The 14,225-nt window shown below is 46.4% G+C and overlaps 1 protein-coding gene and 1 pseudogene across 3 annotated transcripts in view; one reads left to right on the forward strand and one right to left on the reverse strand.

The window, feature by feature from the left end:
* The first annotated feature begins 8,128 nt into the window (after positions 1-8,128).
* VPS13C (vacuolar protein sorting 13 homolog C) overlaps positions 8,129-14,225 on the forward strand; it is a 187,196-nt gene continuing 181,099 nt past the window's right edge. For all 3 annotated transcript variants that reach the window (XR_010317431.1, XM_064267464.1, XM_064267465.1), the window contains exon 1: positions 8,129-8,311. Coding sequence is in view for 2 of the 3 variants with exons in the window: in XM_064267464.1 (XP_064123534.1) it covers positions 8,212-8,311 (100 nt within the window). In the remaining variant the exon portion in view is untranslated. The remainder of the gene's footprint in view (positions 8,312-14,225) is intronic.
* Positions 12,255-12,854, reverse strand: LOC100661941 (large ribosomal subunit protein uL22-like; annotated as a pseudogene).

Raw genomic sequence — 14,225 nt, forward strand, 5'->3', positions numbered from 1 at the left:
CAATGTAACGTGAAAGAAGGTAGTCTGAAAAGGCTACACACTGTACAGATCCAACTATATGACAGTTTGGAAAAGGTAAAACTATAAGAGTAAAAAAATCAGTGGTTGCCAGGAGTTTAGGGGGAGGAGGTCAGAGATGAATAGGTAGAGCACAGAATATTTTTAGGATGGTGAAACTCTTCTGCATATACTGTAATAGTGGATATATGACATTATGCATTTGTCAAAACCTATAGGACTGTAAGACACAAAGAGTGAAGCTTGGTGTAAACTATGGATTTAAGTTAATAACAAAGTACCAATATTGTTTCATCCATTGTAACAAATGTACCATACTAATGCAAGATGTTAATAATAGAAGAAATTGTGTGCAGAGAGGAGAGTATATGGAAACTCTGATTTCTGTGCAATTTTTCTGTAAATCTGAAACTGTTCTAAGATATAAAGTCTATTAAAGTTTAAAAAAAAAAAGGGAAAGGCTTTTCATACCATACAGTAATAACGTTATTTATACCAACAATTTTGAGACAAGTTTTCCACCCTGAGATTTTCTGTCCTGCCATTAACCTTTTAAAAAAAGTCTTGAGAATTACTACTACGTAGTGGCAATGTGGCAATGCTCAGGGATGCAAATGAAATTAATGCCTTCTTTGTGATTTCTGGGTAAGTCACTTAACATCCCTGAGTGTAATTTTCCTATAAAGTAAGGACAATACTAATACCTTCATTACTTATCTAACAAATCTTTTGTGGAGATTACATGAAAATTTATGGCTTGGCATAATAATGACATTATAGCTCATGAGGTGTATCTGAAGCACTAATAATAAAGTTGAATGATGCTTATAAAAGCACTCGAGTTGTTCTTTCAAAAGTATAAAGTATCATAGACGTGCAAGGAATTATTATTACTGTCCAGTCAAGGACCAGTAACTTAAAATTTGCCTCCAAAATCAGAGGGTGCTGAGAGACCAAAGAAAGAGGTGGGCAACTCCAGTGTGGTGGCGAAGGAGTTATTATTATTAGGGAGCTTTACATACTGAGGAAACCCTGGTAGCACAGTGGTTAAGAGCTACAGCTGCTAACCAAAAGGTCAGCGGTTCAAACCCACCAGGCACTCCTTGGAAACCGTATGGGGCAGTTCTACTCTGTCCTATACGGTTGCTATGAGTCGGAATTGACTCGATGGCAACAGGTTTGGTTTTTTTGGTTTTACATACTGAGGCAGTGGTCTTTGGCTGCAGGAAGACCGGGGCAGATCTCTGCACCCAGCAGTAAGGGGGCAGGGGTTTTATAGTGGTCAAGGACAAAGGTGGCTTGGCGCCAGAGGGTTACATATGACTGCCTCAGCAAGGTCACATAACAGGGGCTTGGAAAACAGCAGTGAACTAATGGAAAGCATGAGGGCAGCCATGTTCAGCCTTGCAAAGCCTGTTTCCCCCTTTAGTGCACCCCTTGAGGCACCTCTTAAATCTGACACGTTCCCCCTCTTCCACAAAGTCCCTGAGGGCCAAGGAGAGAAGGTGTCACTGTAGGGACAGACAGCATTGCTGTAAGTGGAGGCACAGGCCACATCAGTAGTATAGACAAACATTGAAGACAATCTCTATCTACACCCAGGAAAAACCCAAGACCCATGAAAACGCCATCTCGACTAGATGGCTGCCTACTTGGTTCTGGTCAGGGGCTCCACGCTCCAAGGCATGACTTCTATGCTTGAGAAGCGAAATTTTCCACAGACCCAGCAGCAGCTTTTGTTGTGGACCACAGCAAAGCTATGAGCCCACTCTAGGAAGAGGCTGGCAGCCCCAAAGGGAAGAATGCAGAATAAGCCATAACTACAGTCATTAAGACAGGTGTTTGGTGGCACAGCGGCTAAGAGCTAAGACTACTAAGCAAAAGGTCAGCAGTTCAAATCCACCAGCCACACCTTGGAAATCCTATGGGGCAGTTCTACTCTGTCCTGTAGGGTTGCTATGAGTTGGTATCCATTTGATGGCAATGGGCTTGGTTTGGTTTTTTTTTTTTTTAAGAGGGGTAAATCTTCCCCTTCTATTGGGTTCACGCTAGTGGCTTCCCCTTGGGTAGGGAGAACAGTGGCTGCTTTAGGCATTTTTGCTGGCAGACTGTACCATACATGTTGCCCCAGAGAGGTCACCTGAAGGATTGTGAGTAGTCACCTGTCTTGCTGTATGCCAGAAAAGGAAACCCTCTTCTGTCCTTCATGGTGTACTGTCATTCCCTTCCATGTGAGGCATGACTGCTGAGGCCCTCTGTGCAGCGTGATGGTGGGCTCCCACATTAGGCCGGTCAGCTACTCCACCTCCAGAGAGACAAAGTAATCAATCCATCCCAGTGGGGTGACCCATGATAGGTGCCAATAGATGGTTTCACTTCCTGGCATCAGGTCCTAGAGAGTCCAGAGGATCACGCTGTTTTGTTCTGGCAACAACCTTAGTGGATATGCTTCTGGAGTTTGTGACATCATTTGGATCTTTTGCTGGAGGGTCGCTCGGGGCTCCTAGTCCGGCATATGGGACTAAAGCCCCACTGGGAGCCAAATTTATTCACCTTGGAGGCTCAGGCAGCACCTTGGTCCACCCCACCAGGGAAGCCTTGCCCGCAAGGTTCGTATTTGTTGTTTTAGGACATCGTTCTTCCTTTCCACCAGGCCCACAGCCCGGGGTTGTAGGGCAGGTGGTAATGCCATTGTACCTTGTTCTCAGCTGCCTATTGATGCATGTCGTGACCTGTAAGTGTGTTTCCTGGTCACTGTCGACCTTTCGGGGTACCCCATACATAACACTCAATTTTTGTTACCCCTCGATTGTAGTAGCTGGGTTTGTTTGTTTACATGGGAACGCTTGTGTCAAGGCAGTGACAGTGTCCATACAAACGAGAGTGTACTTTGTTCCTTCCCTGTAGGGTAGAGGCCCTATACGATCGATCTACCTGTCAGTACCTCACTGGCTGTGTTCCCATGTGTATCTGCCCAAGTTTGTGTGGCAGACGCCTCAGGCATTGGCGTGGGCACACAGGCAATTTTGTACAGCACCCACCAAACAAATCACTATACTGCTATAGCTGCCTCTTTGGGTGTTTTCCAGCCAACATGGGCACTCTGGTGTCTGCATTTCTGGTGAATTTAATGGGCGGCTTTCCCCTCCGGATGCGCCCTTCTAACATGTGCTATAGTATCTGCTTCTTGGGTCCCCAGGGGAGAGAGGGGTGAATGGGATGCTACTTGAAAAAGTTAGGTCAGCATCCGGGGTTTGAAGGCTAACCCAGGTTCTGCCACAAGGCTTTACCCCACAGGACTTCACCCATATTCTCCACTGTTCTTTATGCCATTGGCCTATCCACAGGGTCAGCCCACAGGCCACCACCCTACTGCCATGCACAGGGTTAAGGGCCAGGGTTCGTGGACGATGAACATCCATGCAGCCCTTAATTCAGCCTATTGACTGTTTTCCCTGAAGCCAGTTTCAAACCAAGTAATATCAGGGAAAGTTTGCACAGCCACCACCATCCACAGTGCTGGCATACCTTGGCTAGAGCCTTCTTTCTATGGCTGCAGGCAACACACGGGCCTTACCTGACCAGACAACCCCTAGGAATTTTACCGATGCTCCCAGCCTCTGTGCCTGGTGGGGATTCACAGCCCATCCTCTCCCCTGTAGGTGGATGATGAAAGCGTCTAGACACTCCTGTAACAGAGAGACAGCCTCAGCAGTTAACATGATGTCATCTACGTAATGGAACAAGGGACAGCAGCGGGGAAGGGGGAAAGAGTCAGATCTGTAGCCACCATACCATGGCAAACACTTGCAATGTCCATTGCTGCCACTCCCAGGAGAAGGCAAACTGGTCCTGGGTGGATGGGGCTACAGGGATGCTAAAAAACGCACTGGCCAGATCTGACACAGCACACGATACATGGCCAGGTCTCTACTAAGGATTTCTAACAAGTAAGCTATGCTCGGGACTGCGGCATGTATAGGTGGGATCACCTTGTTCAGTTCTCTGTAGTCCACAGTCATACGTCAGGACCCATCTGGTTTCATCACAGGACACACAGTGCTATTAAAAGCACAGCGGGCATCCTGGAGGATATCTACTCTTTTTAATTCTAAGATAGTTTTGCTAAATGCCTTACATCCTCCGGCCAACTTTTAATTCTTGATGTCTACCAGCCCTCATGGTGGGGCAGGGTTGTGGTTCCATGCCACCAGCCCTCGTGGTGGGGCAGGGTCGTGGTTTCCATGGCCGCATTCCCCTCTGGACTGCCTTTACCACCCCCTCTGGCAGTTGGAATTCTCCCACAGATGCGGTCAAAGTCTGTCCCATACATCCACCCCTAGAATGTGTTCTGGTATTAGAGAAGTATAAACTCGATAAGGTATAGGGTGAGTGCCTCCCACTTGCAGGGTGTCAGAAATACATGCCTTATGTGGATGGACTTCTGCTGTACCTATCAGTTGCCAGGAGGGGGGTGGGGAGTGTCTTTTGAAAGAGCTCAGGGTTTCCAAGCATAAGGGTGAATTTGCACCCCCCATCCCCCCATCAACCAGAGCTAGGACCAGGGTCCTGTTTGTTTTTGACCAATGTATTGCGACCTCCACATGGGGCCTCTGGTCCCCCTGCAAGGCCCTGACCTGCTGAGGACCTCAGCCCCACCCCCAGTCCCTAGGGTTGGGCAGGGTCCGCTGAGGGCAACGGGCACAACTCCAGAGGGGCACTAGGACCCAGAGGGTGATACTGTTGCTTGTGCTTCAGATCCTCCCAGAGACAAACCAAAACTGCCTTCAGTTGCTTGTCTGGTGCACACTGCTGTTCTGGTGGCGGCTGGGTCTATCCACATCTGCCTTCCTGCCACTTTCAAGGGGCCCTTGGACAGCTTCTCAGTCTTGGTTCCATTTAAAGAGGTACTGTTTTCTGTCACGGGTTCCCTGGCAGCTTTCGTTTTAGGAGTTTTAGGAGTAATGAGTGGCCACACCCAGCGGCCCCTCCTGCACTGTCAGACTTCTCCTTCACTGTCGCTGCCACAGCCTGTTCACTACTGGGTCCACTCTCCCACAGATCCCACATTTTCACAGGCCGGTCATCTCTCATCAATGCTGCCCTGATCCTTGCCTTTGGCACTTCCCTTCCTGGTGACAGAAGGACCTTGGATTTATCCTCAGTCTTAGTTATTTCTGATGATCTGGGCAAGGTTGGCAGAGTCCTCAGTCATTTGTGGGCCACGCCTCCACCATACCAAGTACAGGCACGGGTCCAGCCCTGCTGCCTCGTGACACGGAGGGGGCCCCACCTCTTTCAGTTTTCCCCTTACTATTGCAGCTGCAACTAGGTTGATGCTGTTATCTTGGTGGGAGCAGTTATCAGAAAAATCCAGAGATGGCCTCTCACGTCTTACTCAAGTTGTCTTGAAGGGCTTTTTACTCTCTCTTTTTTTTTTTTCTCCCTGCTGTTTTAACTGTTGCGTTGCACTGGCTGTCATGGGGTGTTCTCAGCCCCAGGGACCTGCTTAGCCCCTCCGACTATCTCTGGTCCCATTGTTGAAGCGCTTTGAGCAATGGCTAGTGAATTGTTCCTCTAACCTTTGAGTCTCCCATCTTCACTAAACCTGCAGGTAAGGATCTCTAATTGCTCATCCTGGTCTCTAAAGTGACTATTTAGTAAGTCAGTCCTTGCCACACAGGACTGGCAAACAGCTCTTTGTAACTGCAGCTCTTCAGCAGCTAGTTGGGCCTTGGTAGCCAGCTGAACAGCCCCAAGCAGCAGCCACCCTACGGCTGCTGCTTACTCTCCTAGTTTCCTTTCCACCCTTATGAAGGCATGCACACAACCGTGCTGTGCAACTTGGCATTTTCAGTCCTGTGTGGCAAGGACTGACATACTAAATCGTCACTTTAGAGAGCAGGATGAGCAATTAGAGATCCTCACCTGCAGCTTTGTGAAGATGGGAGACTCAAAGACTAGGGGAACAATTCACCAGCCATTGTCCATACTCATGCAGTGGGCTGCACACATCAAGCATACGGCCAGAACTCTCCACATGGAGGCTGCTGGCCAACCCAGAATTTCCCCCATGGATACCTCACTTCCACTCCCCATTTCTCTGGTCTTCTGGTTGGCTTGTCAATTATCCAGGCATGGACCAGTGATGAGAAATTTGCCTCCAAAATTGGAGGAAGCCGAGAGACCAAAGAAAGAGGTGGCAACTCCAGTGTGGCAGTGAAGGAGTTTTTATTATCAGAGAGCTTTACATACTGAGGCAGTGGTTCTTGGTAGCAGGAGGACCAGGGCACATCTCTGCACCCAGCAGTGGGGTGGGGGTGGGGTAGGGTGAGGGAGTGCAGCAGAGGTTTTACAGTGATCAAGGATAAAGGTGGCTTGATGCCAGAGGGTTACATAAGACTGCCTCAGCAAGATCACATAACAGGGACTTGGAAAACAGCAGTGACTAACAGAAAGAGCAACGAACTAATGAAAAGCATGAGGGCAACCATTTTCAGCCTAGAAAAGTGTTTTCCTCTTCAGTTACACAAGGCATTAGTATTGCCCGCTTCCCCCATGATACTGCACCTCCCATCCCACTGGCTTGACAAATCCATGCTGCGTGTGGCATCTTTCATACCATCTTGCACTGTGATTCATACATCTTTTATTGGTTTGTCTCTTAACTTTTTATGGCGTAAGCCTTATCTCAAGCAGACGATAGATTATTTGTTTGCATTCCCCTCAGTCCATAGTGGGCATATGAAGGGAGACGGATTGCTAGGGGTCAAGACCATAAACAACCTGGGGACAGATTGAGGAGGAGGCTCTGAGCACTGGTAAGTTACTAGGTGTTTTTGAGGGAACCTCAGCTTGCTTTCACTTTGGGAAACTAACTCTGGTGGCACTGTGAAGAAAGGACTGATGAAGAGAAAAACTGGAGGCCAAGGGGGCAGTTAGAAGGTGACTGAGTGGTCCAGGTGGGATATATGGAAAATTTAGAAAATAAGGCGAGCACGGAACAGGCAGGCTTTGCTGTTAATTGGCTATCGTTGATAAAGGAGAGAAGTTCAGAGTTCCTCCAAGGTATCTGGTGACTGAACTCGGCAAGACAGCTGATTAAGGATTTATTTTCCCTGTGCAGGAGTGGATGAGGAAGGTGGATGTGGATAGTACTGGTTAGATCTGGTTCTGTCTTTCTTTGTACTATATCCACTTTACATAAAACCAGTTGTAAACTTTTTTTCCCCCTCTTCTTCAGGACATTGCACTTTGAATTAAAAATTTTTTTTTTTTCCTTTTAGATCCTGTACTAGTCTCGTGTTTATTTTCAGAACACTTGTACACTCTTTCAGACGTTATCTCCTAGCAAGGCATTTAATACATGCTGTGACTACAAATAATCGCACCATTTCTTAGATTTATTTCTGTTGCCTGCATCTCAACAGCCTTTTGAGCTATATTTTAGAAGAAAAAAAAATTCAGTTTTCTGAAGAGAATTGGCTTGTTAATGGGTGGTTTAATTTTTCCCGGGTGGAAAGTCCTTGCGGTATAAAATTCCCGCTTTTAAGGGTCTCGACACACTCGGAGTCAAACGAATCTTAGCGGGGAGCAAGGCGATAGATAAATAACCAGTAACTCATACCTAAAAATAAAAAGGAAGTGGTATGTTTTAGTTATTTCCCTACTGAAGTAAGTAACCAAGAAGTCAGGTGGCTTGTAACCATGAGTGAATCAAGCACAGAAGTGAGAACATTCATGAGCTTTCAACAACTCCATTGTCATTCCACCTTCCATCTTATGATGCGGTCCTGTTTCCCCCTCGTCCCATTATTAAATGATTAAAGCGTGTTTTCAAGGAGCAAAAACAAGCGGAAAGCCTGCTCCGGACAGAGGCAGGACAAGGGAGCAGCGTCTCCTCCTCCCCACCCGACGCACAGGCGAAGGGGTCAGCGCCAGCTGGAGACCCGGCAGCGCCGACGGCCCTCGCTCCTCTTCCGGGGTCCCTCCCTCCGCCCGCTGCCGCCGCTGGCAGCCCCGAGGACGCCGCGCCGAGACCCGCCCCCGCCCGGCGGCGCCGCGCCTGCGCACAGCGGGGTCACGCGCGCGGCCGGGGCGGGCCGGAGCCCGAGGGGCTGTCAATTGCGGGGTCGCCGCCCTCGTCGCGCCGGTGGTTCCGGCTCCTCCCTCGCCCGCTGGCTCGGCCGCACCATGGTGCTGGAGTCGGTGGTCGCGGACCTGCTGAACCGCTTCCTGGGCGACTATGTGGAGAACCTGAACAAGTCCCAGCTGAAACTGGGGATTTGGGGCGGTAAGCGAGGGGCGCGGCCGGCGTGCTGCCGGGACCGAGGGGCCGTCGCCACCGGCTGCTGCCGCCGGGCTCCTCCCGGGACTGCAGCCTGCGCCGCCGGGACTCCGCCTCCTGGAGGGGTGCCGCGGGGGGCGCCCCCTGGTGTGACGAGTCGGGCCCTCCCTGCGTGGAGATGCGGGACCCTTCGGGGTGGAGGTCGGGGGGCGGTTCCCGGTGTGGAGGTCGGTGTGGGGGGCTCCTGGTGGTGTGGGGATGTAGGGGGGCTCCCGGTGTGGAGGTCGGTGTGGGGGGCTCCTGGTGGTGTGGGGATGTAGGGGGGCTCCCGGTGTGGAGGTCGGTGTGGGGGGCTCCTGGTGGTGTGGGGATGTAGGGGGGCTCCCGGTGTGGAGGTCGGTGTGGGGGGCTCCTGGTGGTGTGGGGATGTAGGGGGGCTCCCGGTGTGGAGGTCGATGTGGGGGGCTCCTGGTGGTGTGGGGGTGTAGGGGGGGGCACCCGGTGTGGACGTCAGGGGGGCTCCTGGTGTGGAGGTCGATGTGGGGGGCTCCTGGTGGTGTGGGGATGTAGGGGGGGCTCCCGGTGTGGAGGTCGGTGTGGGGGCTCCTGGTGGTGTGGGGGTGTAGGGGGGCTCCCGGTGTGGAGGTCGGTGGAGGGGGCTCTCGGTGTGGAGGTCGGTGTGGGGGCTCCTGGTGTTGTGAGGGTGTAGGGGGAGCTCAAGGTGTGGAGGTCAGGGGGGCTCCCGGTGTGGAGGTGTGGGTCGGGCCTCCCGGTATGGAGGTCGGTGTCGGGGGGGGGGGCTCCTGGTGGTGTGGAGGTGCGGCCCCCTCCTGGTGTGAATTCGCCCCCCTGCGCAGGATCCTAACCAGGGTGGAAGATGCAGCGGACTCTGCAGGCTGCTCGAGTCCCTGAATTGGTGTCTGACTAAGGGGATGCAGGCGTGTGGACCCCGCCAGGTGACACTGCCCAGGGGGTGACGCCAGAATGACTGTCTATAAAATTCTGTGCAGTGTTTCAGCAGAAGTTTATTATTGTTTACAAAAATATCGTTATCATAACAGTATTTTTCGTAAGCCCAGTTTATATGCATCAATATAACTACCGGTCAGACTGCGTGCTGCACCCATTCAGAGTCATTATTACCCAATTACGGTGACCCTTTGCATCACGTGGCCTTGTCTGCACTTGCTATGAGCATGTCCTGCTGATTTTGATGCTGGCAGTGTTTTTATAGTCGCCGATTTTGTCAAGTTTTCTGGTGGTGTAGCTGCAATAGTATGATAATTAGCATTTGTGAACCTATATCAATAACTTTTTTGAGAATGAAGTAGTAATTTATGGAAAAGAGAGCTATATGAGAATTACGATTTACCAGTAACATTAGTACAAAAAAAATTACTAAGGATTCTGTATGGTCTGGTACAGGAGGAGGTCCATGGGGAGGTGACACCGTAAAGTGGCATACTGGGTGACACCAGCCCTAGTGACGCCACTGCACTGAGGCCGAAGCTCCTGCCCTGCCTTGCCCTGCCCACCTCAGGGCTCTCTCCTGCCTCCATGACCGCTTTGGTTCCACAGCATTTAAAAATATGTGTATATGTTTGTGTGTGTGTACGTGGATACACATGTAAGTTGTTGTTAGGTGCCGTCGAGCTGTTTCCAACTCAGTGACACTATAAAAATATAGCAACTTTATATACATGTATATTCGTGCATCGCGTGATCGCATGGTATGAGGATGACTTTACACGCACCAATAAAGTGGCATTAAGGGAGAAGAAAAAGGAAATTGAGTTTTACGATGATCTCATCTGGCATTTTACAGTGAGCAAGAACTGACTTCTTTCTCTTTAGGCTTGCAGAGTTTAGGGAGGGATAAGCAGGGGTCTTTAAGAAGGTGTGTTAGTAGTAGGGATTCTCACTCTTAAGGCTTTCAGCTTCTGATAAAACGATTTCTTCCTCTCGTATTTACTTTCCCCTCAGTATGAAGAGGACTTTCAGTTTTGTTTTGGATGAGTGGAGAGAAATTCAAGCCACGACCCGCATTTTTATTAATTAGGTGCCTGCTTGGTTGCATGCCCGGGAATTTACTCAAGCGTTTTATCCTAGAGATTAAGTGTATAAAAGTTGACAGTAAGTTGTACGCTTGCACACTCTTCAAAAAGCTTAATTATATGCACTAATTTTTTTTTTTTTAATTATACTTTAAGCTTTCAGGAGGTTAAGGATTCTCACTCCACAAAAGACTTTTTGTGTGTGTGTGTGGAGGGGTTGCCAGCTTTGGAGGGAAATCCAAAGAATTACTCAGATAAATGGAACCACTTTGAATTCAGTCAACAAATAGTTACAGGCCTGCCCTGTCAATGGGGTAGCCACTAGCCACTGTGGCTATCGAGTACTTGAAATGTGGTTAGTCCAAATTGAGACATGCTGTGTGAAATACGCACCAGGTTCTGAATACTCAGTATGTGGAAAAGAATGTAAGGTATCTCATGAATTTTTTTTTGGTATTGATTAAATGTTGAAATTATACTTGAACGTATTGGGTTATATCAAATATATTGAAATTCATTTTCCTTTTGAAAACATTTAATACTGTTAGTTACATATGTGGATCATGTATTTATATTGAGCAACACTGTAATAAAACCATGGGTCTTGTCCGGAGTAGTGGAGGAACCAGCTTTTAATAGGTTACTCTTCTTTTGATTGGTTCGGCCAACAACACATATTTTCTTTACATCCCATTCTCACTACACTAAGTATAATGCAAATGAAAAACAAGTGGAGAAAGAGATATTTAATTGCTTGACTGTTCTGCAAAGATTGTTTCTTTAGAATACTGTCTAATAATATAAATTATTCCTTCTAGTTTGAACACATTATTGAAATCTGAAAAAGCAGCGGCCCGTTATATAGGAAACCTGGATTCTGGGCAAGCCATTTACCTATTGGGCCTTAGTTTCTTCATTTTAATTTAAGCTTTATTTAATAGAAATAAATAAAAATTAATAGAAATAGTTACTAATTCTGGAAATGTTAAATCATATAGGATAATATAATATTACCATGTAGCCACTACCCCAATTTTAATGTTAAAACACTGTGTACTGTTTACCTCAGACTTTTTTTTTCCCCTTAAAGAAATGGTATATAGAGACAGAGATTCCTTGCCCACCAAATCTCATTTCTCCTTTTCTTCATCTTTTGAATTAGAGGTTGGCTTAGTTAACATCTAGAGGGCTTCTAGGTGTACCAAAACTCTGTGATTCTAATTGTAAATCTTTTTACTATGAAATTGCAAAGTGTACTACCTGAGGATTTTGAACTTTTTCACAAATGAAATTAAAATGTCCTAATTTTATGTGAGATCTAGGAAAGGAGACTTTGTTTTATTTCATTTTGTAAGAGCAATGTTACAAGATAAAGGCCAACATTTCCTCTTTTTTAAGGATAGGGTATTCTGCCAGTGGCCAACATCAACTTTATTATAGGCCCGAGTGAGTTAACACATTGTATCCAGTGAAAGTGGGATTGGGGATTCCCCCAACTTTATCAGCTCATGCCTGTGCTTTTGTGAAGTTTTACTGCCTTTTATTTTTTTGGTTTTCATAAAGGAAGCTAGAATAGAGTCATGAGCTCTTATGGTCATTGCTCAATATATATTGTTTTTTAGCTGTGAATTTCCCGATAAAATAGAAGGCAAAAAATCTTAGTTGACTGTTTCTAGTTTTTGAATATATTGTTGAAAAAATTTGTCTTATAGTGAACATATAGGAATATTAAGTTAATTTAATAAAATAGTGGTACTTATGACATCCATGATGCTGAAAATCTTTTTTATTTATTTTTTAAAATATTTTGTTGTGTGTTAGGTGAAGGTTTATACAGCAAATTAGGTTTCCCTTTAACAATTTTAACACAAATTGTTCCATGCCATTGGTCACAATTTTTTTTTTTACTTTACTTTGTATTTTATTTTCAGCTGAATTTACTCCCGAGCCATAAGTTTTTGTTTCTTCAGCTTCTTCTGGGATATCTTTTTCTTCTGTGCAACCTCCTCTTCTGGTTTAGGAACAATCTGTTCCTTTTCGGTAAGGATCATCTCAGTGTGGCGAGGGGAGCTCATATATGGGTTAATTCGACCATGAGCTCTGTAAGTACGGCCGCGCATCTTGGGGGCTTTGTTCACCTGGATGTGCTCAATGACCAGAGAATCTACACCTAAACCCTTAAGTTCAGCATTACTCTCTGCATTTTTAAGCATGTGGAGCAAAAAATTCAGCACTCTTTTTGGGCCACCGACCCTGTGTCCAACCCCACTGCTTGGCCTGGGCACATCTACCAACTCCACCATTACAGCGTCGGAACGGCACACACTGCTTCTGCAAAGTGACATCTTTCAGGTACTTGGTGGCTTTTCTGATATGCATACCCTTGATGGCCTGGGCAGTTTCTCGGGTGTGCTTAAAATGGACCCGAAGATTTGAACCTCTTGATTTGCATGATTTTGTGGGGTTTTCTGGGTCTTAAGTGAGTAGTGAACTATTTTGCAAGATCAACTCAGGCCACTTACGGGAAGAGCTACAATTTTTACAGTATGTTAGCATTCTCATTATTTTCCATGTTGTTTGTTCTGTGTCCTTTGATCTAACTTCCCTTCCTCTACTTGCTTCCTCGCTTTGGCTTTTGGGTGAATGTTGACCATTTGGTCTCATATAATTCACTGTTTAATGGAGCTCATTACTCATGGGTGATACGGTTTATTTTATAAGCCAATCTCTTATTTGGCTGAAAGGTGACCTGCAGAAAGAGCTTCAATTTCATGTTCAGAGGTTATCTTAGGAAGATAGTCTCGAGGGTTCCTCTAGTCTCTATCAGTCCAGTAGGACTGGCCTTTTTCTTTTTTTTTTTTAACATTTTTCTTCCATTCTTCTTGGGACCTTCTGTTGTGTCCCTGATCAGAATGGGTAGTGATAGCTGGGCACCATCTAGTTCTTCTGGTCTCAGGTTAGAAGAGGCTGTGTTTTGTGTGGACTACAAGTCCTGTGGATTAGTTTCTTCTTTGAGCCTTTGATTTTCTTCACTGTCCATTGATCCATATGAATAGAGACCAACAGTTGTATCTTAGATGGCTGCTCTCAAACTTTTAAGACCCCATATGCTACTCACCAGACCAGGATGTAGAATGTGATCTTTGTGAACTGTGTTGTGCCAGTTGACTAAGTTGTCCCCTGAGATATGGTCCTAAGTCTTTTAACCCAGTAAACCAATCCAGTGAGTTGTTCGGATATGTTTAGGAAGACTCCAAAACTGTACTCCCTAGGTGGTTTGTTATATATGTGGATATATATGCAGCACATACAAACGTGTGTATACATATACCTACACCTGTATACATACACCTACACATGCACATGCATTTACTCGCAGATGCCTTTCTGTACACATATATGCATCCATATCTACCTACATAACCACACACATTTTTTGGGTTGCTTTTACTGTTGTTGCAAAATTGTGTATGCTATAGTGTTTACCAAAATTGACCCTTTTTTTGTTATGTACTTCTTAGTGTCTTTATTTACCTTCATCAAGTTGTGTTGACTTCACCCATATCTGGATTGTCTTTTCCATCACCGAAAGTAACAAGTGTCTACTCTCTAAAAAGTGATTCCCCCTTCCTCTCCCTCCCATCCCAGGTAACCATCAAAGAACTTTGCTTTCTGTGTGTATATCTGTTCTTGACTTTTTACAATAGTGGGACTATACAGTATTTGTCTTTTTGTGATTGACTCATTTCACTCATCATAGTATCCTCCAGATTCATCCATGTTATAGGATGTTTCATGGACTCCTCGTTATTTTCTATAGTTGTGTAGTATTCCATTGTATGTACGTACCACAATTTGTTTACTTA

Source organism: Loxodonta africana, chromosome 13 (genome assembly GCF_030014295.1).
Source record: "Loxodonta africana isolate mLoxAfr1 chromosome 13, mLoxAfr1.hap2, whole genome shotgun sequence".
NCBI classification, from domain to species: Eukaryota; Metazoa; Chordata; class Mammalia; order Proboscidea; family Elephantidae; genus Loxodonta; species Loxodonta africana.